Here is a 24912-nt window from a genome sequence, read left to right as displayed (position 1 = left end):
AGTTTTGTATTTAAGGGTCAGTACAGGTGTCAAAACATGTTTTTTAAAACAGAAATATACTGTTTTGTGACGTTCTGTTGTATTAGTTGTTTTATTGTTTTTACTTTTGCTTCATTTATCTGTTATTGTCTTGTGAAGCACTCTGTGACATCTGTTTAAAAATAAGTGCTGGATAAATAAATGTATTATTTATTTATTATTATAAATACTCCTTGAAGTAGTTGTAGCTCCCCCCCGGCTCACTGCGCATGTCTCTCTGCTCCATCCGGGAACTTCAGAATCACCATTGACAGCCGAAGCGCAACTTTTCCCCAGGCAAAGTGAAATCAAGCCGCGGACTCGGACAAAATATAGTCCCCGTTTTTCAACTTAAAATTATCGAAAGAAAAGCTAACCCGCTTCCCCGTCGGACCCCTCGACGCTCGGCCGTTAATCTGGAGAGGACCCATCCGGGGCCTGAGCTCTTTCCGCCGGGTTTGGAGCACTTTTGAAGACGGGCGGAAAGTGGGTGATGAGTCCTAGCCTGTAAAAAGAAGCGAGAACTTGCTCTTTGCAGCCTGAGTAGTTCTTCTTTCAATTGTTATTGTCGCTTTAAAAAAATCTTTAATTCACTTAAACTTCGTGTCGGCCGCGTCGAAAGTGGGAGAAAAGTGCTTTTCTGGTCGGAACATGGAACTACAAGGCCTGCAAGAGGCGTTGAAAGTAGAAATCCAATGTCATCAGGTAAATGAAACATCGTGTTATTCTTACCCTTATTGGTGTTATGAGCAAGTGAGAGCAGGAGGGGAGGAAAATCTGAAGGGATGAGAGGTTAACACTCCGAGGGGATAACTATGCGACATGTCGCTTGTAATGTCGACACAACGTCCACTTTCAAGTCTGATTAAGTGCACTTTTTCCACAGTACTTTTGAGCTAATTGTCATCGGTGTTTTCGGCCGAGCAACAAGAATTTGGAGTGATAATGCGGTGGTGGCGATCAGGACGCGACCTGAATATTTATGAGGAGTCGCTGCTGTGGCTATCATCACCGCTTTGTTCCTCCCTTTAAACTTGAGACACTTTTTTTTGTAAATCCCCCATTTCGCTGCTCCGTCGTTTGTACTAAACTAGTTGCACAGATGAAGCAGGACCCACAGGTAAACCGTTATGTATGTGTATATAAATATATATATTCCCCGGGAGCTCCCTCTCAGCCATACGAGGCGAATATGGGGAGTGTGCGAGAAACTTTATCAGCATAAATCTCTTCTTGTGCTCGGTTAGCTAACGAGTTAGCCTGCCCCGTTTTACTGCTTTAGCTTCAAATATATGTGAGTGTGAAGTTCAATTCGTGTGGAAATTAACGTGGTGTTTTGTGTTGAATGTGTGTAGGATGGAGAGCTTAAGAGACAGCTGCACGACAGGAGAATAACAGCCCTGAGCGATAAACAAGTAAGCCCCGATATGTTTCGTCTTTTCAGGGTTTTGTTTTGTCACCATTTTAATGTTGGAGTGTGGCAGCTGCTGCTCTGCTCGGGCACAACTAGCCACAACAAACATGGTGGATTGTAAAAGTGAGGCTGTGTTTTATTGTGTTGCACTGTGTCTTGTCTCGGCACTCAAAGTTGTGTAGAAAAAAAAAAAAAATTAGCGTCCATTTTGAGTAGGTCGACATGTTTCTGGAGAGTAAGAGGCTAATAAAGGAGCAGCTGGCTCAACTATCCGGCTCTCACTTTTTTAAGGAGCTTTATTGTGGAAGTTTTGTCGCTTAAACGAGCCGTTAATATATTTGTGAAGCTTCTTTTTGACGCTTTTTACACCCTGGTTTTGTTACTTTATACTTAGTCTGCTGGTATTATTTCTTCTCGGGTCACATGACCAAAAGCGGTGCATTTGATTCGCTCACGATCACGCTTTCACTTTTTTCCACCTTACTATCTTTTATAGCTACCAAACCATGTCCTATATGAACTTTAAAGCTGTGATGGGAGGCACAGCAGCAGGCCTGGATGATGCTGAGAGGAGAGCAGTGTGTTCAGCACCGCGGCCAGCTCCTCTCCTCTCCCGGCTGCTGCTTGCACCGCCCCGCCGGTCGGTCCCAGCCCCGACAGCAGCGCACACAACTTCCCCACATTAGCAAGAAGACAAGCAAAACATGCTTTCTTTATATATATATATGTCTATATCCCAGTTTTTTTCCTGTAACATCTAGGCCCCATCTGCTTGATGAATCAATCCCACTTCCTGAGGAATTTTCCCAGCACCTGATTTGTTGCAGTCATTAAACTCCCTGCATTTAAAAAAAAGCAACATAGCAACCCACAGCATGCAGCCTGTAGCCATAAAGCTGGTGCTGAATCCTGAATCTACATCCTTGTTTGTGTTGTAGTGTGTTCTTTCCTCTTCTTCTGTCAGTTTGGTAGTGGAAGCTTCCATTTTGAGAGAGGAAAGGGGGGTGGTTATTTCCCCCCTCTAACATGGAGAGGAAAAAAGTCTGCAGAGTTTCGTGCAGGAGGAGGAGGTGGTGGTGGTGGTGGAAGAGGAGGAGGAAGAGGAGGAGGAGGAGGAGGGGGGGATGGGCCCCATTCATGCCTAACATTACCATTTTGATTGCTTTGATGCTGTTTTTGGTTTGGAGGTGGGGGGGAGGGGTGGCAGGGAAAAAGAGAGACAGAAAGCCCAGTCAGCACTGCACGGGCGATGTTTTTAATCACTATACACTGTACTGATTTATTCCTCTTTTTTAAGCTGCAAAATGTGACCTTTACTTTTTTCTCCCGCACACATATGAACCGCTGCTTTCCTCCAAATTGGTCCTACAGCCACACAGGAGAGATTTAATGATGATCTTGCCTCAAACGAAGCCCACTCTGAGGCTGTGTCAACATTTGTTATGCCCTGAAATAAACTCGCCGTGAACTTTAAGCCGCTAAGAGAGCGAGTATTTATCAGGAATAATTAGATAACTGCGCGAGTGTTTACTAGCACGAGTGAGAAAATGTCTCGTGGTCAGGATGGAGCCTGGAGGTCATTTCATGGTCACAGTTTGAGGCCTGCGGATGGAAGTTTTATTTCCTGTGACAGGGAGGGAAACTGTAAGTAAAAGCTGCCTGCTAACCAGCGGAAGGATTTAATTTGGAGTTGAGCTTTGAATATGGAGCGCAGTCTGTCTCCAGCATCCATGTTGTGAATAAGAACACGTTTTAATAACACCCTGTTTTGCTCCAGAAAACAGCCAGTGTTTATCGGAGGAGGAGGAACAGGCGGCACTCTGGAGTTGACGGATGTAAATGCAAATCAGGAATGATTAGGAAAAATAAGAAATAACTGCAGAATAGACGGGGATGCATTCATGAATTTGACTGCAGCTTTTCTACTCTCCTGCTTGCACATTCGCATTCAGCATCAAGGTCTCTCTCTCCACTATAACATCTGAATCGACTACCTTTATCCTTGATAGCTGTGTTTTTGGCCCTTGAAGAAGAATGGATTCATTGATTCTTTTCTCACTCTGCCCCACTTGCTCTCTGTTGCATCATGACACCAGTTTTTACTGACTTGTCAGGTGGAGACAAGTTGTTTTGGTTCGCTTTCAGACAGTTCTGCTCCAGTTATCATTTTGCAGGGGTCGTTATTTATTTCTTAAAGCAGATCGTCATCGATCAGAGTGTTTCGCAGCTTCTGGAGGAAAAACTCTAAAGTGGATTTATGTCCTGAATACACTTGAGCTGAGCATTTAATTCTTACATTTATTCTGTTTCTGGAGTAAAAAAACGTTTCTGGTATTGAGAAGTCGGACATTTAACTTGAAACAAAGGCCGCAGCTACTTGACTTGAAAGATTTCCAATGCCAGTAGTAAAGTCCTTTGAAAGGCTGTAACCATGGATACTCCTGCTTCTTACACATTCACAGTGTTAACACTTCATTAAGGCCTCTTTTTTTAAAGTTTCACATGGGTACATCTATACAGGGAGTTTATTTTTATTATATATGTGTGTGTGCATGTAAAGCAAAGAGAAAGCAGTGCTCTTTTATGGTGAGGTTCAGAGCAGTGGGAGTGATTGGAGGAGTAATAAAGGAGAGGAGTTGTAACTGGAGCTTGCAGGCGAGGCGTCTGATTGGTTCAAGTTACCTGTGACAGCTCCTGGCATTGGATGACATGCAGGGAAAGGCGGGTTAAGAATCTACTTATGATTTAAAGTAATTGTTTTTGATATTATTACCAGCTTTGTTCCAATGAGAGATGGTGTGTTTCTGGATGGTTGGATATCCAGGACTGTGCTGCGTCTGAAAGGTCATGACTAACGCTGTGCGTCCCATTTCCATACTGCTTACTGATGCTGTAAAGTACACACTATGCACTAATGTTGTGTGTGATTAAAAGCAATTAATACTATTTTAAGCTTTTTATTTGAGAGTGATGCAGCAGTTTGTAGTCTTGTCCAAACCAGAGTGATGACTAAAATAATGACGTCTGCATATCCAGTGTTCCTACTGGTTTACAGTGTGAATTTGCGGGTTTACACTGCCTTTTCAAGACAGGAATTTCCTGCCGTTATGCCGTTCTGTATTAAAGGAACAGTCTTGGAATGTGGAGATGGAGTTGTCTTGCCCTTAAAGGCGCCATCAGAGGTAGTAACAACAACCTCTGTATAAAAGAGACAGCCAGCAGGATGTTTTGATGATGTGTTATGTATATGACCCACTGGCAGGACATTTAAAAAGCACTTGATAGCAGTTAGCAGCTAACTCAAAGAAGAACAGCGGCCATAAAATGTCAGCAAATTGGGAAAACAAGGAGGACCTTGTGTGATTTAAGAAAAGGATGCAATGTCATCATTTAGAGGTTTAAATTAATACTGTATCAAGCATTTTGTTTGAGAGCGATGCTGCAGCTTGTTGTCTTGTCCAAACCAGTGTGACTAAAATAACGACATCTGCATTTGCAGTGTTCCTGCTGGTTTACGGTGTGAATATGTGGGTTAAAATGAAACAAAATTCAACTAGAGTTTGGTGAGGGTGGCCTGTAGATGCACCAAAACAGAAAACACATGCATGAAGTCTTCAGCCATGTAGGAGTCACAGTAGCCCCGTTTACACTGCCTCTTCAAGGTGGGAATTTCACATCGTTATGCCGCCTTGCTGTTCTGCATTAAAGGTACAATCGTGGAATATGGAAACTGAGTTGTCTCGCCCTTAAAGGCATCATCAGAGGTAGTAACAACGACCTCTGTATCAAAGGGACAGCCAGTAGAACGGGATCATTGGTGGACGTGTTAGGTGTGTGACCCATTTAAGAAGCAGGTGGTAGCAGTTAGCGGCTAATTCAAAGAAGAACAGTGGCTGAAAATGTTCTCAAATTGGGAAAACAATGAGGTCCGGGAGCTTCTTACACTCTGAGCAGAGGACGAGATCAACTGCCATATAACAGAGATGAGAAATGTTTGTTATTGCCACGTTAATACCATTGTTATTGTTTAAAAAGCGCTGCTGACATGTATGTTATGTGTCACTCCAGAGGCTGACAGTATGACATTTCAGGCATGCTGCCACAGTTGTTTGGTTTTGTGTAAAAATACAGAGGCGGTGTGAAGAAAGAACTTCGTAGCGGCCCTGTAGCATGATCTCTGAGTAAAAATGGCTATTTTGGATGCAGTGTCATCATACAAACTGTTTCATGTATTTTGACAATGCTGCTGCTTGGCGTCTAGTTCAAACCGCTGTGATGGCTAGAATAATGATGCATGCATTTCCGGTGTTCCTACTGGTTTACAGTGTGAGTTTGTGGGTTAAAACTGAACAAAATTCAAGTTGAGTTTGGTGAGGACGGCCAGTAGATGCACCAAAACAGTGTTTCCCCTTTAGTTCCCCTTTGTTATAGTTTGGCGGTCGTTTTACCACCTGACGCCAAACCAAATTCTGTTCTCAGATGATCTTAATAAGAAAATGTATCACTTGTACATCTTAAAGGTTCAACTGTTACCTTTGTTATTTCCTTCCTCCAGAGCAGTGGTGAAGAACTCCAGGAGAAAATGCCAGGAGTTTAGTTTTCATTAACACAGCATTATCACTGGTGTGTTAACGGCATGCTGAATTAATCGGAGCACACGAGGCCAAATTGCCTCCGAAGTTACCATATGACCGCTTTGTCTGACAAGCAAGGTAGCATTCAAAAGGTTATTTTTTAACCTGAGTCTGGAGCAGCGCTCACTCCGAAATTAACATCACTTCCAGCAAACTTTATGGAGAACAACGAGGGAAAACATCTGTTTAAACTGAATGTAGCTCAGCTAAAAACACAAAAATACTGACTCCAGGAGCACGTTAGCGTGTTGTTTACTTCTGAACCTCTTTATATCTGTCATATAAGATTATCTTCACATCACCTGTCACAGACTCAGTTTAGATAACAGATGCTCGACTGTCCTGCTGTTAATACAGACGTGAACTAACCACAAACATCTGCCTCGTTCATGGACTTACAGCAGCGCAGAATAAACCAAGGGGAAACACTGTTATGGATATGTGGCTTGACTTTTGACTTTTTGGCTTTAAAGAAAATGTTTTTGGCCTGCTCGGGGGGTTTGCAATGACTTGGCGACCCCTTAGGCCTGTACAGTTGAAGGGTAACACTGATCCAGTTGAGGTAAATGACAAATGGAGCGATTATTTGTGCTTCATTTGTATTTAGTACATGTTCATAATATACCTGGTATTCTTTTTTTTTTTTTTTTTTTTTTTTTTTTTTTATACCTGGTATTCTTGTACTTATCTGTGCACCTGCTCTGCTGCCGTGAGACTTGCATGGCATTAATTAAGTTTACCTTATTTGATCACAGACTGTGCGCTTGTTGAAAATACTTTTTGCAGGATTTACCAGTTTGTTTTCCGAGCTGTTGCGTTGGTATTATTCCACTTTTTTTTTGTTGTTGATATGTGAGCAGCTGCTCCATGCTCCTTCTGTGTGTTGCATTGTGGGACAAAAGTCAGCACATTTACATGCAAGAAACCAGGTTACTCTGAGAAATCAGTGCACAGTGCTGTAGTAACCTGCTTCATGTGAAGTCAGTGTGCGTATGCAGTAATCAGATTTCTCCCCCCCGACCTTATTTCGGAAACACGGCTCACTGATTGCAAGTGTTTTAGTGATATAATCATGTAATCATGCTTCCTGATTTGCGCCTGGATTTTTAAAAATAGTCAAATATTTAGCTGTGGATTTGTAGAGACTAGATTGATGCTTCTCTGTGTGCGATGAGGCCTCATATTAACCCGACTTTCTTAAGTCTTTATCATGCAGAAAGACAATTTAGAAACCTGGTTTCTTGTAAACAAGACATCATCTCACTCAAAATACATTTTTAAGTATACTTGTGTTTCATGTTCTGGTGTGAGTGCACAGAGCAGTCCAGTAAAAATTAACCTGAAGTATAAAAAAAATCACAGCATGGATACTGAAGTTACTACATTTTTAACGAGGGTGTTTTTTGACTGTTTACATGCATTTTTAAGTAACAAGATTAATGTCAAAAAGCTGCTTCCTGCAGTCATGCAAACAGACACCCTAAATGCACTCAAACATGGTTGTTATGTCACCGGGTGTCTGTCAGTGAACGTGAGGGAGGCTGAGCTGTAGGTGTATCAGTTTGAAACAACTTAACCTCATGTATGTCCTTTACATAATGTATGAATTAGAACCCGAGAGATGTTTAATGCTAATAAGAGTTTTTTTTGTCTGGTTAACTCTTCACTGCGTCCCTGAATCGCTCCATAATCTGAGTTTTTTCTCCTCTCCTCGATAGTAAGTTGTATAATGAGCGACCGCCGCTCAGAATTCATTCAGCTACTTATGCAGGAGCAGTGTTTCATAAAAGCGGAGCTTTGTGGAGAAGTGAGTCAGATGAAGCTCAAACAGAGCTGATGAAGAAGCTACAGTTTGGTGTCGGTTTGACCCCGTGGTCAGTTTATTTGCAGCCGCTGTGGCTTCTCAGCAGGGAGCAGAGTTTGGGAGGCATTTGGAATTTAGATTATGCACAGATTTCTCCTGAGAGCCAAGCTTTTGTTTGGTGTGCATGTTTAATTTCTCCTAGCTATTTGTGGTAAGTAGGACCTGATAAGTTTAAACACAGAGCATTGTCTTTGAACAGTTGGTAGTTTTAGAAAGAAATGATGTTCTCATATGGGGACGATGGGTTTATTTTTGATAGTCACAAGTGTGTCATGAAGTTCAAAAAAGTTTATTTCAGTGCCTGAACATCGTTGTGCAAAAACAAAGTTGCAAATAATGCCACATTTGGTCATTGTTTTCTAACTCTAGGGGTCAGGGGTCATCGTTCACATCTAAATATGTTCCATACTCCTCTTTTAAATGCCTGAATGTGGCTATGCAAAAGCGAAACTGCAAATATTGCAACAAATTGAAAAGTCTTCTGATTTGTTTAATTTTTTTGTTTTGTAACAGGGTCCGAAATAAACGCCCACCAAGCGCCAAATCTCGAAAGGCTATCCACCTCACTGGCGGTTATATATTTGTACCAACATAGTTATGTAATAAAAAACTATGCTGGGAATCTCTGCTGTCTGGAGCGCTCCTAGTTTTGTGGCACTGTTTACCGTACCGGACATCAGCTGATCTGCTAAACTAGCATTTGCCGCAGGTCTGCTGCTAGCTAGCGTCGCACCCATGCTTATGAAGATAGTGAAATAATAACACCAAGGCCCCGTAGTCTGAACACAGACTGCGGACTCTTAATTGCCTCCCACATTGCCACTCCACTTAGCTCCACCTTATCTGTTTACCTGCCACTGGGGCTGGTGGATGGCAACATCTACCTGCCACTTAATGGATCCTTGTTATTTTTTTGGCTGCCCCAAATGAGTACTTCCTAATCAGCAGTGTTTGTAGCTTGTTACTGTTGCTAAAATTGGTCAAATTTACATGCTATATCCAACCCAAAACATTATTAAGCATAGATAAACAAGTTTCAACCATAAAATGTGATCAGGTTTTGGACCCTGTCCACTTTTGTGTTGGGATTGGCTGCAGACTGACTTGCCAGAGATGGCTGCCATCTTGTTTTTACATAGATTAGAGTATTGTGCTCTGCTTCCACTAGATGGCACAAAAAAGTGTCTACGAATGAGGACAACAGGTCTAAGTTAGACAAAATGGCGTAAAAGTTGCATCCATTCATTTTCCATAACTGCTTACCCTGTTAGGAGTCGCGGGGTGCTGGAGCCTATCCCAGCTGACACTGGGTGAGAGGCAGGGTTCACCCTGGACAGGTCACCAGACTATCACAGGGCTGACACATAGAGACAGACAACCATTCACACTCACATTCACACCTACGCAGCGCTCAACAGTGCGAGCGTTTCACTCGCATTTGCGACTAAAAATAGGTGTGTGCGAACTGTAAAAAATATTTAGGGGCACGTGCGCATAACAAAATCAGCCGAAGCAGCCTATATTTTTGTTCATAAAAAAATATGATAATCTAACCGCAAATGTTGAAGGAACTCCAGCCGCCTTCCCTCTTCCCCGTGTGACACGGTTATGGGCGGTTTTCCAAGCCACTGTCGGCACAATGAATATAAGTCCCACTGTCGGCAGCGTGGAAATAAGTCAAAGTGTGGCAGAAGAGACGGACCAGGAAAAGCGGCGGCCCTTCGGGGAAGCCTGCTCCGTTCTCCCCACAGTTAGGGACCGTTCGCCACGGTACCGCTGCTGGGCAGGGTGGAAATAAGTCCTGCAGAGTTTCGGAGGACCTGGAGAATGTTTTAGTATTAACATTATATAAGATAATCATATTGCAAAGATAATATATATAAGATAATAACATTAAAGACAAAATTAAATTGCAATACTTTTTCAAAACTAGATGATTTTACCTTTCTGTACATTTTGTATACAAATTCATTAAATAATTTTGCCTGTAAATGTCTATTAGCATCACGTTTACTATGGAAAACACATTATTTGATCAATTTACATTGTGCCCCTGAAGTTCTTTGTGCGCTCCTTACTTTTTCCCCAAGGAGCACATGTGCTCCTTGGGGAAAAGTTAGCGTCAATCCCTGTGCAGGGTTGCAGGAGGATAGAGGACGGAAATACTGGATTTTCTCTGGAAAAAGGCATGTAACTACTGACGCCATGTGCTGTATAGAGCGGGAACAGGATCAGCTGGTTGTTTAAAGTGATTTACATGTAATTAACTACTAGAAAAAGTGGATTTAGTCGGATTGAACACATAAAACGTGGTTGAAAAGTTTGGAATCAGCTGTTATATTGATGTTTTTCTTCTTCTTGTCAATAATAACTGTTACAACAGGTAAAAACATTATGATTTAGCCACCAAACATCATTTACATTTCAAAAGAAGGACAATGAAATGATTTAAACTTCCATTTAATCCATGTCACAACAGTGTTACATTAGAGGGGAGAATACTGTGTAAACTTGTTTCTTACATTTGTTTTCCAGTCCAGAAGAGCGTCAGTGACTCTCGATTATTATTGAACCACACGGTGCGACTGGGCTCTAAATACTGAATTAGTGCGTATTCTTCAGGCCGTCTGCAGCCCGCTCAGTGGTGAGATTGAAGAGGTTTGAACTGTGATCTGTCAGCCCATAGTATGTAACCCTAGACTAACTTTGTGCTTCTATTGTGGAGTTTGAAGAGGAGCTTTGCTAAAGTTAATTCCAGCTTGTTACAGGCAGCATTGTGCAGCTGACAGTAAAACTGGCACTGTTAATCTGAACACATTTTAATCTTCAGATTCCAGATTCTTTTTCCAGTGATAGCTGGTTTCTTTTGTTATTATTGAACTGTTGAACTGTTGCTCAGAGGGATCTTTGTCTCTTTCAGATGTCGGTCAGGTTGAACTGTTGTACAGCATTTTGTTCTTCATGTACAAAACAAACCCATCGCACAAAATAACATCGACAACTTTATACAACCTTAAAGCTCTGACGACCATCCTAACATAAAGAGTCGTCCTCTCACACATCTGGAACAAAATGATGAGTCTTAAAACTAGGTTTTGACATGTACAAGACGGAGCCTTGAGGTCAGGTGATGACGCCGGACACTCACAGTGCTGCACACTCGCAAACACTGTTTAATTACGACAAACTAGTTGACTCAAAGTACGCCTGAAGCTTTCAGGCTCATCAGAGGTCTTGAGCTGAAACAGTAGCTGTGAACTTTTGTAGTTTAACTTGTTGTGAGTAACAGTTGCAATGTAGGGCATTACCGTAGTGTTAAAGTCAGTCCAGTCATCAGGAGAAAATGTTGGTGTTGTCTGTTTCTGTAAACCACAGATATGTTACAATTTTATGTTTCATGTGACTCATATCTATGTTTCTAAAGTGACGTAGTTTTGTCATTAGGAGGTGGAGGAGATGCTGGATGGTGTGTCACCTAGGCGAGATGCCTGTCAAGCTGCAGACCACTGTTCAAGACCATCAAACAGCAAAACTGTTGTGTTTCCAGTGTCTTTTAGGCTTCAAACATGGGTGTTTTTTAGTGACCCGTAGCTGTGTTTCCAGCGAGGATAGTGGCATGAAAAACTTCTTCTTTTTAAAGACATAGCTGCTTTTTCTGCTGAGATATTTGGAAGTAAAACGGTTGTTTTTTCTCAGAGACATCACTGCTTTTCCTGTCGGTATAGGGGGATGAAAAGCAGTTGTATTTTACCAAGGCATTGCTGCTTTTCCTGCTGGCATAGTGGCAAAAAAATGGTTGCTTTTACTGAGACATTGCTGCTTTTTCTGCCAACAAGTGCCATGAAAAACGGTTGTTTTTTTACAGAGACGTTGCTACTTTTCTTGTCGGCATATAGTGGAACAAAAAGTGGTTGTTTTGTACCATGACATCGCTGCTTTTCCAGCTGGGATAGTGGCAAGAAAAACAGTTTCTCTTGCTGAGACATTGCTGCTTTTCCTGTCAAGATAGTGCCACGAAAAGCGGTTTTATTTTATTAAGGCATTGCTGCTCTTCCTGCCGGGATAGTGGCAAGAAAAACAGGTTGCTTTTTGTGAGAAATTGTTGCTTTTTCTGCCGAGATAGTGCCACGAAAAGTGGTTGTATTTTACCAAGACATTGTTGCTTTTCTTGCCAGCATAGTGCCACGAAAAAACAGTTGTTTTTTTACAGAGACATTGCTGCTTTTCCTGCTCTGATAGTTTCAAGAAAAACAGTCTCTCTGTCTGAGACATGCCTGCTTTTCCTGCCGATATAGTGCCACAAATAATTGGTTGTTTTTCAGTGAGATATCGCTGCTATTTCTGCCGTTATGGTGCCATGAAAAAGTTTTTTACCAGGACGCCGCTGCTTTTCCAGCAGGGAAAGTGGCACAAAAAAACCTGTTTCTCTTTCTGAGAGATTGCTACTTTGCCTGCCAAGATAGTGCCACTAAAAACAGTCGTTTGTTACAGAGATATTGCTGCTTTTCCTGCCAGGATTGTACCACCAAAACTAGGTATTTTCAGCCAAAACATGATCTTATCCTAACCATAACAGAGAGGTTTTTGTGACTAAACCTAACCACATGGTAAGCAAGGCGTTTTTTTGTTGTTGTTTTTTAAAGATTGTTGTTGGGGCATTTCCCCTTTTATTGATAGTACAGCTTAAGATGGACAGCTCGAATTTTGATCGTTGCAAAGTCCTCAGACTATATGGGGCGCACACTCTATCCAATGAGCTAGAGATCACCCCAACCACAGGTTTTTTTGATTATAAAGAAACATCAAGTTGCTACAGATTCATTCAAACGTGCAAATGTTGGATAAGGGCGGACATCTTGTACTCAAAATGTAGTGAAGTAAAGCAAAAGGAATCAGAAGTAGATTAAGTTCAGTAACAGCAGTACCTGCAGGTCTGAGAAGTCATTCAGTTTCCTAAAAATGCGTTCAAAGGTTTTAAATCTGGTCTCCTGCCTGCTGTAGTGTAATTTTAGTTATGACTGAATCAGGAGGCGTTGAACACCTCAACTACCATCAGACCTGCAGCAAACAGTCACTACTGTTAGCCACAGCAGAGAGGAAGCTCGTCAGCTGTGAACCTAAGTCAGTCTTCTGCTTCTTATCCGTGTCCAGGTCGCTTTCATATTTTTAATTATATCAGTAGACGTTATTGGTATTTCCTGCTGAAAAGATGCGATATAAGTTGCTTGCTTACGGATATTAAATTGTGTTCTTGGTGGTATTTTGAAAAGGTCACGCTAAGTGTAGCCGTTAACTTAGTGAACCTGCAGAAACACTATTTGTTCTCCTCCAGTTCTGCAGGTGACATTAAAGCTGCTGTAACTTGTACAGACGCTGATTCCAGTCCAGTTAAAAGCCATTTAAAGACAACACTGTCTCTTTTTTTTCCTGCACTAATTTCCTTTGTGCACATACATTAGTCAGCGCGGGTCAGCGGTCGGCCCGCGCTGCTAAAACTGCACTGTGCCATACATCAGCTGGGCTCAGTAATTGGACATTTGAGAGGCTGGAGGAGCTGTTGGTCGTCTCTGGTGGGAGGCAGCGAGGCAACGCTTCCCCCATCCATCCATGCCTCCATCACCGGCCTCCCCCTGCTGTGTCGGGGTAAAGATCTCGGGGAGTGGTCGTCACATTTGTCCACGTACAGACAGAGGACAGGCTGTTTTGTCTCCGCGGTTGTATGGAGGCCGGCAAGCAGACGAACTTTCCCAGCAACTCGAAGCAAACTGAGGCTAATCCCACGACGGCTCATTACAAGCTCCTGCAGGGCTGATTTAAACCAGGGGAAGGTTTAGGGATTTCTGCCGGACTAACTTATACAGAGCAGATTGGTGTAAAGGACCGCGGCTCCCTCCAGGCTCACACACGGCTTTTCTTTTGAGGTCGATCTATACGTTTAAACAACTTTCTCCCTGAATTCACCCCATTTTTCTTTCTTCTTCTGCTGCCTCTGACACTGAGGGAAACTTTAACTGGGTAATTACTGTACCACATGGGCTCAGTGTGCAGGATTTTACAGTGGAAAAGATTAAAACAGCTTCATCTCAAGTTTTACCTCTTTATTTGTCATATGCACAACAGTTGTTCTCAGGCTCCCTCCAGCAATGCTACTACAAAACAGGGCTGGGCGGTTAATCCAGTTTTATTTTATGTTATGATTTTGGCTTCCAATGACAATTAAAACAAAATAATAAAGAAAAAATGATAATTTATGCTCAGTGTTACTAACTTGATGACTCTCCTGCTGAATTAAGCAACCTTTTGGACCCTGTTAATGGCTTTTTTGTAAAAAGTGACTAGCAATGAGTTTAGCGACTTGCTAAGACCATCAGGGAAAAAGTGGGAAGTAAGTTTAGACTTATTATATTTAATTCTCATGTATGCATATATTTTCAGCAGTAAGAAAATGTTCAATACAGAGAATAAAAAATACAAAACACAAACAAAAAAATCAGCTATAGCAATATATTTATTTATCGTTATTATTTTTTCAGATCAATTGTGTTTAAAGTCCACAAAAATCTACAAAGATGCACTTTTAATTTTTTTAAAAAAATTTTAAGTAATTTTAAATGCTCGATGTTTCCAAAGGCAATGAGTAGTGGTTAAATAATTGTGTTCTCATCGACCAAAATAATTGTGATAATGATTTTATTTTTGATTGTTTCTGGATTGTGCATCCCTACTACAAAATATATCAAAGAAAATAAGTAAAACTGAGAATCCAAGACATAAAATAGTGAAGGAGTTAAAATATCGGAATGAAATATATAAAAAGTTATATGAAACATAATCCCATGGTAACCTGGTGTGATAAAATGAATACACAGTGAACCCAGTGGCAGAAGTAAAAGTAAAGCCTAGTTCACATTACGCGTTTTTCACCCTGATTTTTCGTCGCGGAGACTATCGTAATCTTTTGAGTGTTCATACCTGGCGACGTGTGTTTCTGTCATCGGGAGTCTCGCCAACTGCGTTACAACCTGTGTGTGCACACCACAAGATTTCTCCACCGAGCCCTCGCCGACAGAGCCCCAGATAACGCGGTGACGTCACCAAACTTGAAGATGACACATCGTAAAGGCATGGATATTCTTTATTATCCTGGGTCCAAACACAACGCGCTCCCCGTGATCCTGTGGATCCCGCCATTGTTGTTGTTGCTTGCCGGTTTGTCAGTGTTGCCAGATCTTGGGAGAGAAACAAGCAACCAGGGCTATGGAAACAAGCCCAAAAGAAGCGACAGATATATATATATATGGAGAAAGGCGACGTTTAGAGAGCAAGCCCAAATAAGCAACTCCACTTTAGAAACAAGCCCAAAAACTGCAACCCGCGACTGCCAATATTTGTAAGCGACTTTACAAAAAGTCGTGTCACACTTCTCCAGTTTTCTAGCATGCCAGATATCCAGTCCCAGTCGCAGACGAGGGGGCGACTTGCTCGTAGGCTTGTTCACACATGAGGACTCGTCATGGCAGACTATTTGCCGACTCACCTCCGACCCAAGGTGGCTCTCAAGATCCTCTGCGACGTCGAAATCGCGGTGAAAATCGTGTAATGTGAAGTAGGCTTAATCTGTACTCTTTGAGATCATACAACAGCTTCTACTACTTCATTTCACGCCACCACACAGCGGCCCGATTGGGCGTAACTATCTGTATATCTTTATTTTAGAGACAATCTCTGGAGCTTATTTAAATGGTCAGAAAGAACCTCCAAATCCTTCTGGAGAGCATGTGTGGTGATGAGTTTGACAGTCCCATAAGCGCTTAACGTGAAGCATACTGATGCTTTTTTGTTTTCTTGCGTTTTGTTTTGTTTTCAAGTAGAATTGTTGCGAAAGTTCTGCAAAAATCGACGTGTGCAATGGCCGCCATCGAAATTCCAAGTTACTTTTAAAAGACAAAAATTACAAAAGTCTCAGCGTCTTAAATGTCAATAATATTTGAGGGTTTACATAATACTTTTATGATTTGGTTGTTAATCTGGAAACGTTTCAATTTAAAGACGTCACTTTGGGTTCTGGGAGAACATGATGGATATATTTCACTATTTTCTGATACTTTATAGGCAAACAATAACTTGATTAATCAAACAATTATTGCCACTTATGTCTAGCTTTAGTTTAAGGGTGTGATGGTTCTCTTGTTAGCAGCTTGAACAATTTTAATAAGTTATTCATCCTTTAGCTTATCTGTGATTTTACCAACGTAAAGTGAGATAAAACTCAACATCTGTTCCAAATATTTTCATTGTATCTTCAGCAGTGTTGCCAGTATGAGAAATTAAAGTTTTGTATTCTGGTTAGATGTTACTGAATCCTTTTTTTATCATTTTCTGTTGATCTAAAATGTTAAAATCTATAAATATAGTTAGAACTCCTGCTCAGATAACATGAGTACATTATAGTGTGGACACAGTGAGAGGCCCGGCTCTCTCAGCAGGAAGTGTTTCAGGTTAATTTCCTGCTTGTCTCTGAGGAGTTTCCTCTCGCTGTGGTCGCTAACTCGTCCATCAGCATGAGCCGGAGAGTCCGTCTATCCAGGGTACCCGCAGTGCATGCTGGGATACGCTTCAGTACCATCACCCTGAGCAGAAAGACAAAAGAAATGAGTGAAGTTTAGAGGCTTTGCTTCTGCACCTGTTCTGTTGTTTGTCGTTTGAAGTTAGGATGTACCATGAATGATTAATAGATCCGATTGGCAGCTGTCTCTACAGCTGAGGGGACCTGAGCCATAACGAAGTTATTTTCATCATTGATTTAGGCCTAACTGCTGATCAACGTTTTTAATTGACTGTTCCGGAAGTAAAAGAAAATCAAACACATTGTTTTTTTCTCATTCCCATTTTTGCCCAGAAATGATTAAATAATTGCTGATGAACTTTCTGTCAGGCGACTAATTGATCAATCAACTAATTGTTTCAACTCTAGTTTGGACTCATTCACCATTTTAGCTTGGTTGCTGTCGATCTTCAACCTGTTGTCAAATACTGATGCTTTGTCACGCCCCTCAGCGTGTGATATCGACGCCAAAGACAGCCTTTAGCATCTTAATGAGACGCACCAAGCTTTCAGCTAACTACAATATAAAGCTATCATCCATAATACTTGACACTCAGAGCAACAGATGTAGTATAAAGAGTTGAAAAGTCCACGTGGGGTGGGAGGGAGCCAAGTTACTGTTGTTTTAATGTCACATTCTGTAGGCTAATTTTCGTGTGGTTGTCACACACTAGCTGTGTTCGAAATCGCTCCCTATCACGGATATAGTGCACTATATAGTGTGTTCGCCATTTTGTAGTGTTGTTCGAATTCTCTGCGGTTAATTTCATTCACTATATAGTGGATTATAAAATACCCACAATGCACAGCAAATGTGAATGAACAAATGATGTACCCTACATTTTACTCCCGGATACCACAATGCAATGCGGTCGTCATTTGCCAGAGGAGAAGAAGAAGAACAACCGCAAAGATGGCACAAAAAGAAAAGAAACGAATAGGATGCTAGCCGGTAACATTAGCTCAAGAGCTAACAATAGCCACTTAGCTCGCACGAGCCAGATAGCTTGTAGCTCGTACACTATCGTGGGCTATTACAGCTCACAATGCAGACACACAGCTGTAGCTGACAAAACCAAACGTCCACACCATTGACATTGACATTCCTCAAAGCGCCTGGTTTGTTTACATGATGCTCAGCACGTCCACTTGCTTCACAGGAGTAAGCAGCGCAGCTACTGACGCGTCAGAGCTAGCTAAAGGCTAAAGTGAACAGATACATTTTTAGCTGTCCTGAAAATATTTAGCGAGCTAGCTTCTCTGATATCTAAAGCTAGTGTGTTCCATAGCCTCCAGTAAACCAGCAGCAGATGATCGCAGTGTTCTTGGAGGCAGATAGTTAACAAGGGAGTTAGCAATAGTTATTTTACAAAACATGATCTTTTTTCTAAACGTAACCAAGTATGTTTGTTGTCTAAACCTAACTGCAACCATTTCATAACATTAACCACGTGTTTCAGCTGTGCCTCACTTGTTAAAGAGATGCTAAAGGGTGCCCCATGCATCGTTATCAGACACCGAGGGGTGTCACAAAGCATCAGTATTTGACAACCTTGTATATTAGAACAGTTGCGATCTTTGATATTTTTTGTCAGATCTCTACATCAAAATAAGTTTCAGAGAAGTTGACAGAACAATCTCCTCTCAAGGGCTACTCACTATTTGTGTATTTATTTATGTAGATAATCAGAAACCAATCACATTGGCAAAGTTGAAACCAATGAACAAATTTATTGTTAAAAGGTATGATGTGCAGAAGTTGTCAGTTAACTGTTTATAAATATTGTGGCTAATGAGAGTCAAAGTTAAAGTCGACTCCAGCTTTGTCCGCTTGATGTTTCACCTCGCTATATTTGCATTTTTTGTGCAATTGGTTCATGATTTTCGTAGCTTCTTCTTGGACGCATGCTGCTTACTGTCCTACTACTGCACCTACGCTACCTTTTTTTCCACTTATGCCTTTTATTGATTCGTCCACAGATCCCATCTATTCCATCGTAACAATTCCAAATTCTTTGTTCAGCCACATCTGCTGTATTTCCTCTTTAAAGTTCTCAGCCTCCACATCTCAGGCTTCTACTTCAAACAGCAGCTTGTTTTGGGGTTGAAAACCAAAACTGCAGTAGCATGTATCAAGTAAAGGTAGAAACTGGTTAGGTCTGAGTTCTATCTGGACAGCGTTATTGTCGATATCATTGTCTTTTTGTTTTATAGTTTAACCATTTTCCTAGCCTTTTCAAATTGTCCATCATTCACCTGTGGTCACTGCCTTTTTTAGAAAGTCCTGACCTCACCTGTGCGCTGTGCCCAGGAACGTCCAGAGCACAGAAACCTGTACCTTTTAATCATGACTTTCTCATCCACATTGAGATCGACAGTTCATTCCAGACTCGGGCAGGGAAACGACTGAGCGGACCTGGAGTCGAGAGTTTCTATCAGTGAACTGTTGAGCTCAAGTTTCAAGCCAGGGTAGGCAAGAAGTCCTAAAGCTGCTCAAATTAACAGGAACTTTGGACATCTACAGTCCCGTTAAAACTGAGCAAACTGCATGCTATGATGATGACTGTGGGGTATAGCTGAAAGTAAGTAAGTGGACCTTGAGTGGAGATTTTCTATCCGAGGTGAGGAGTAGATTTGAGGTTGTGTGTATATCTCACTTTATTTCAAAGTTTGTAGGCAGGTGTCATTATGTAAACACTTCCTGTTGTCCTCTGTTTCATTTCCAGACTTTAATCTCGTAGATAAAATTGTGGTTTTACAGGTGTGGACCCTCCACAGTGTAAGACAAATGGAGGTGTGTGTGTTGATGTGTGTGTGTTCAGGCCAACTAAAGGGCGCCCACATATCAGTATCACGGCGCAGCAGATCCCAGTTCAGTCTCAGAGGACCATAAATCTGCCCTCTTTTGTCCTCGTGCTCTTGAGGCTGCAGCCGCTCTTTTTTTTTTTTGTTTGCCGACTCGTTTTAATCATTACTGGAAGGCACGCTCGGCTTTAATTAAGAGCAACATAGCAGGAAACCCTGCGATGACTCTTCCCGAGGGAGGGCGGTCTGTCTGTCTGTCTCCCAGCTTTACTTTTTGCTCTGTTACCACATGCCTCCACATCTCAGGCTTCCACTTCAAACAGCAGCTTGTTTTGGGGTTGAAAAGGTCGTTCCTGCTTCAGAAGAAGCTCAAAATGTGCCAGAGAACGTCCGTGTTTTAAGTCATCCCGTCTTCAGTTCGGTTGTGATTGTTTCCTGGAGTTGGTGTGGAAGTTAGGAAACTGCAACAGCTTTGAAGGAACAGGAACATTTTAGGAAGTCGTCACGTTTGCCATTTTAGAGGAGAATCAGTTTCATCAGAGGGATCAAGCTTGTTCTTAGATTGTGTTCAGGGGGTTCATTGCTTAGTGGAAAATGATGTCAGGACAGATTTAAATTTTAATTGTGTTCAACACGCACTCCCATTTTCTTAAACAATATACTTATTACCAACTGGTTTAAGTCGGTCTCAAATAATAGCCAAGATAAGCGATATGGGTTCGGCAGGAGCTAGCGTTGCTGCTGATTCTGTGATTACAGCTGGAAACGATCCACGATGACGGGGCTGTGTTGCCATGGAAACACTGTGCCCACCCTCCAGTCTCCGCCCAGGTCGCTCAGGGGAGTAAGCAGCTCAATTATAAAACCCCTCTAGCATTTTTAACTTGTAGCTCTGTTAGCACTGTTAGCAGCGTCAGTACTGCTCATCGTGCTAACATCGTTAGCAATGCTGAAAGGGTTCTGTGGCTCAAAATGAAGCTGCTAGTCCCACCACCATTGGTCGGGACGGTGTTAGCAGTTGTAATCAATGAATGAGTGGCACCTCTGGCTAGTTCCCACCAGACCCGCGTGTTGCACAAAGCAGAGTGGCGAAGGCTAACGTTAGCTAACCAGTGGAGACTGGTAGGTGGGCAGTGGGCACACAGCGAGCAGGCTGTCTGAGTAAATGGAGTGGCAGACTTAAAGGAAAGCGACACTTGTATTTCATGTAATTTCTGGAACACCTGCATGCGTCCTGTGTCTGACTTTCTCCCAAAAAATAATCCAAAATCTGGGATCTGCTAAAATTACATGTGTCCCTGACGTTAGCATGTAGCTACAAGCAGCAGTGAATGTAAACGATGCTTGGAGCAGGTCTATATATCAGTAACCTGTCACAAACGTTGTAAAAAGAGTATTTAGAGCAGTCTGAAGCTTCAGGATTCTGCTCACAGGGATTACTTTTATATATGTTGACCTCATTGTTTGAAATTTTGCCACATATATTATAAACGTCCGACACTTAAACATTTAAATATATGACAGAAAGTAAGGAAGTGCATAACAGGTCCCCTGTAGCCGTGATAAAAACAATAGCAAAGTAGAAAAAATGTTTAACAAAGTGTTGCCGAATATGGCACGACTCTGTTGTATAATGAAATTAAAGTTTCGGACATTTAAAGTGTATTTTAGGTATTTTACACCTTTTGTTAAGATAAAATATGTTAAGCCTTTATTGATCTCCGGCGGGGAAATTCAGTTGTTGAAGCAGCAGAAAATAAAGACACACACATAAAGTAAAAGAAATAAATAATAACTGGTATCTGAAACTAGAGTAATAATTGAATAAAGAATAGAAACTACATTATAAATAGAAAGAAGAAGAGTGAGGTACAGCAAATGTACGGCTCATGGTGTGACATCTTAACCCTTAAACATATTTAATTTATGATGATATATATATATAAACGGTGTAAAGATTAAACGTGTATATCTGTATAAAAGGACTCTTGTTATAAAGCTCTTGGGTCGTGTTGCAGATCACCTGCTGCAGACTCAGCCCCGGCCCTCCTCCTGGTTTCTATCAGCCTGCAGTCGTGGATCCGTTTGACGGCTTCTTATTACCGAACAGCAAACAGTGATTTCCAGAGACTCTCAGAAAAGTGCTGATGTAGCTGTGCTGGCAGGCGGAGGGAGCAGAAAGGCTGCGATGAATTAACCCATGTTGACTGCCATGCTGCTGGTTCTGGCTCTAAAACACTCTGTCATCTCTCTGCACACAGCAACAGTGTGTAATGTAAAGAAGGAGCAGCAGTAAATCTGTTTTTCTTTCTCTAAGGAACATCGTAACTCACTTTCTACAGGAAATTCTAAAATAAGTGCATAACTCACACGTTATCAAAGGCCTACCAAGCCTCAATATTATTTCTGTTACACTACATTTACATATCATTTCTCTTAAAGTCTTCACAGCAGCATCCTGGTCCTTTCATTTATTCTTTCCCCATCAGTTTATCACCCATCAGTTTTTATCTACCCAAACAGGCTCTACTCTTTAAGTGTTTTGGCTGTACTGTATTAAAATGAGCTCCTGTAATTTCCCAGTTTTATGGGTCAAAGTTCTATAGATATGAAGCAGAAAGCGAGTCACATTTTCTTTTTTTTAATGTACTGTTATGAATTTTGTTATATTTTCATGCCTTGAAGTTGGCTCAACGTTAGATATGGACACAGATGGAGCCCTCTGTCCGTATTCTGCCTCCATTTTGTTTCCTGAAAGCTTAAAGATATGGATGAAACAGAGCAGTACCATTAGAAATGATGTTGGCAGTAGGGGTGTAACGGTACACAAAAATCATGGTTCGGTACGTACCTCGGTACACAAGTCACGGCTCGGTTTTTTCGGTACAGTAATGAAAAAAATAGACAACTATTAAATATCTTTTACTTATTGGTAACCTTATTAAAACATACCACCACAGCAGTTAACTCTTTTTACACATTTTTTGAATGAAACAAATATATATAAAATCCTGCTTTTTCACATTGTTTGAATGAAAATAGAAATATAAAAGTGAAAAATAAAATCCTGCTGTTTTTTTAACACATTTTTTGAATGAAAAATAAAAATATGCATTTCTGCTTTAACAGTTTTACTCAATTAAAATAAAAAGTATAGTGCAGCTGGTCAGCTTTAAAGCCTGCTCAGATTCAGTTTTACTAGGAACTTACTTAGCTTTCCCACTTTGTTAAAGTGCAGTAAACAAAACATGCTTATATCTAAAGTGCAGCTTAAACAATTTTACTCAACTCCAATGGCGTTGGTTATTTCTTTAGCGCGATGGTCAGGGAAACGCTCTTTCTTTTTAAACGATGACGATATCGTAGTTTGCACCAGATTGCTTTTTCTAGTCGTGCCGGTTAACGTTCAAACTCAGGTGGTGTCGCTTTAGATGCGTTAGCATGTTAGACGTGTTTCCAAGTACATACCCGACCGCTGTTCTGCAGTGTCGGCACACTGCTTTTGTCTTGTCAACTTGTTTATTTCCATCTTCGTATTTTACCCTGAAACCAAAGTGTTCCCAAACGGAGGACTTAAGGTTTGCGGGTGGGTCTTCAGGTTCGTCAGGCTCACTTGCCACGTTGTCACAATGCGAGAATGTGCTGCACAAAGTGAAAGCGGAGATTTACGGTCAGACTCGGTCCATCACTCAATTATGTCCGTCGGGGAACTAGATATGTTAAATGGTTCGGCTCGCAAAAAGCTGAATTAAAATAAAACAGGGTTGTGCCGAACCGAAAGTCGCGTACCGAACGGTTCGACACAAATACATGTACCGTTACGGCCCTAGTTGGCAGTGGAGCATATTTCAAACCAGAGATAACGGTAGGACACGATAAAATGGCAGAACAGAACGAATCGGTAGTATAGTGGAAAAAACTCTCCGCCCACATGTTGTAATGTGTTTATTGGCCTGACAAACCAGCATTGTCTCCAACACTGCTGCTGTTAAAAGGTACACTGTTACGACCATCTCCACTGTCGCCATGTCAGAAAATTTTGTCTCTGCCCTCCAGTGGATGCATCAGGCGTCTATATTTAGGACAGGCCTTTAATTCCTTTCACATGAAACTGTTGCTCAGCAAAGATCGGGAAATACAGTTAAGACACTTTAGGATAACAGCACCCGTCATGCCGACACAGCGTCACTTTATCACTTCTCTGACAGAAATATGAACCAACATGACTACATATCCCATGATGCAGTGGGTGTACGTCTGTCCTCGTCAGTCTTTAGCAGCAGATATATGACAGCCATCATCAGTGTTTCCTTTGTGCTGACTGCGAGCCGGCCGGACTGAAGCAGGTACACAAGAAGAAGGAAAAGTCATTAAATTTCATCACTTCCTCTGTTCCACAACAGCACACTCTTTTATTTGTTGTGTTTGGAGCTGATCCCCGCAGGAAATAATAAATAATGAGCGAGAGTTTGGTTTGGAAAACTGGTTTCATGGAGTGAAGAATGAAAGACGCAAGTTAGTGAAATCGACAGAAAGACTGAGCATGAGGCAAGTCGACTGTGCTGCACTGTAACAGCTGCTTCATACTGTACCTGCTGTACTTCCACTCAGAGTACTCCGAAATATAACGCTGTTTAAAAGTGTTACAAGATCAAATATCTGGGCGGATTACTGACTTATTCTTTTGTCACACAGTTCCTGATTTAAGTCCTTTATTTTATTTTGGTGAAAAGCATCCCCAGGCTTTCCGGTATTTTCAAGAAACTTAAGAAATTACAGCTTAATCTCATCGTACAATAACTTTAACCCCCAAATTATTACTTCCTGTGATGTCATCTTACATTTGATTCATTGAGTTACCATGTTATCTCATCATACTTGACTTTTTTCTCATTATTTCAACTTAATCCTTGTCAATGATCTAATTTCTTGGTAAGTTGTGACTAAAATCCTAAAGGCATGATTTTATGACTTTTTTTCTTGTAGAAAATTATGACTATCTTATGATATTTGACTTTTTTCTCTCATGATTTCAACTTTGCCCTTGTAAATGATCTCTTCTCTTGTAAGTTAATGACTTGAATTTAGTTATTTATTTTAAGACACGAGATTACAACTTTTTCTTGTAAAGTAACAGCTTTATCTCATGATATTTTGTCTTATTTTCTCATAATTTCACTTTAATCCTTGTAAACTATCTCTTTTCTTGATAAATTATTACTTTAATTTTATGATTTAAATTTAAGGCATGATTTTATGCCTTTTTTCTAGTAAAATGATGACTTTACCTCATGATACTTGACTTTATCTCTCATAATTTCAACCAAATCCTCGTAAATTATCTCTTTTCTGGTGAATTAATGACTTAAACTTAGTAATTTAATTTAAGGCATGATCTAACAGCTTTTTCTTGTAAAATTACAGCTTGATCTTCATAAAATCACAATTTTTTCAGTAAAATCACACCTTTATTGCTACAATCTGACTTTTTCCTTATATAGCTATCAATTTATTGTCATTAACATAACTTTATTTTTTAAATAACAGATGTCTTCTTTTTTGAAAAAGTAGT

At 41.0% G+C, this 24912-nt stretch overlaps 1 protein-coding gene across 4 annotated transcripts in view; it reads left to right on the top strand.

Annotated features, from left to right (window-relative positions):
* The first annotated feature begins 396 nt into the window (after nucleotides 1-396).
* Nucleotides 397-24912, top strand: part of phf21b (PHD finger protein 21B) — a 146454-nt gene continuing 121938 nt past the window's right edge. For 3 of the 4 annotated variants that reach the window (XM_049567031.1, XM_049567029.1, XM_049567028.1), the window contains exons 1-2: nucleotides 397-723; nucleotides 1374-1433. In XM_049567031.1, the coding sequence (XP_049422988.1) occupies nucleotides 670-723; nucleotides 1374-1433 (114 nt within the window). In that variant the 5' untranslated portion in view covers nucleotides 397-669. The remainder of the gene's footprint in view (nucleotides 724-1373; nucleotides 1434-24912) is intronic. The other variant, XM_049567032.1, reaches the window with a different exon arrangement.

The sequence above is a fragment of the Epinephelus fuscoguttatus genome, linkage group LG22, assembly GCF_011397635.1.
Source record: "Epinephelus fuscoguttatus linkage group LG22, E.fuscoguttatus.final_Chr_v1".
Lineage (NCBI taxonomy): Eukaryota > Metazoa > Chordata > Actinopteri > Perciformes > Serranidae > Epinephelus > Epinephelus fuscoguttatus.
This window is presented reverse-complemented; position numbering and strand designations above follow the sequence as displayed.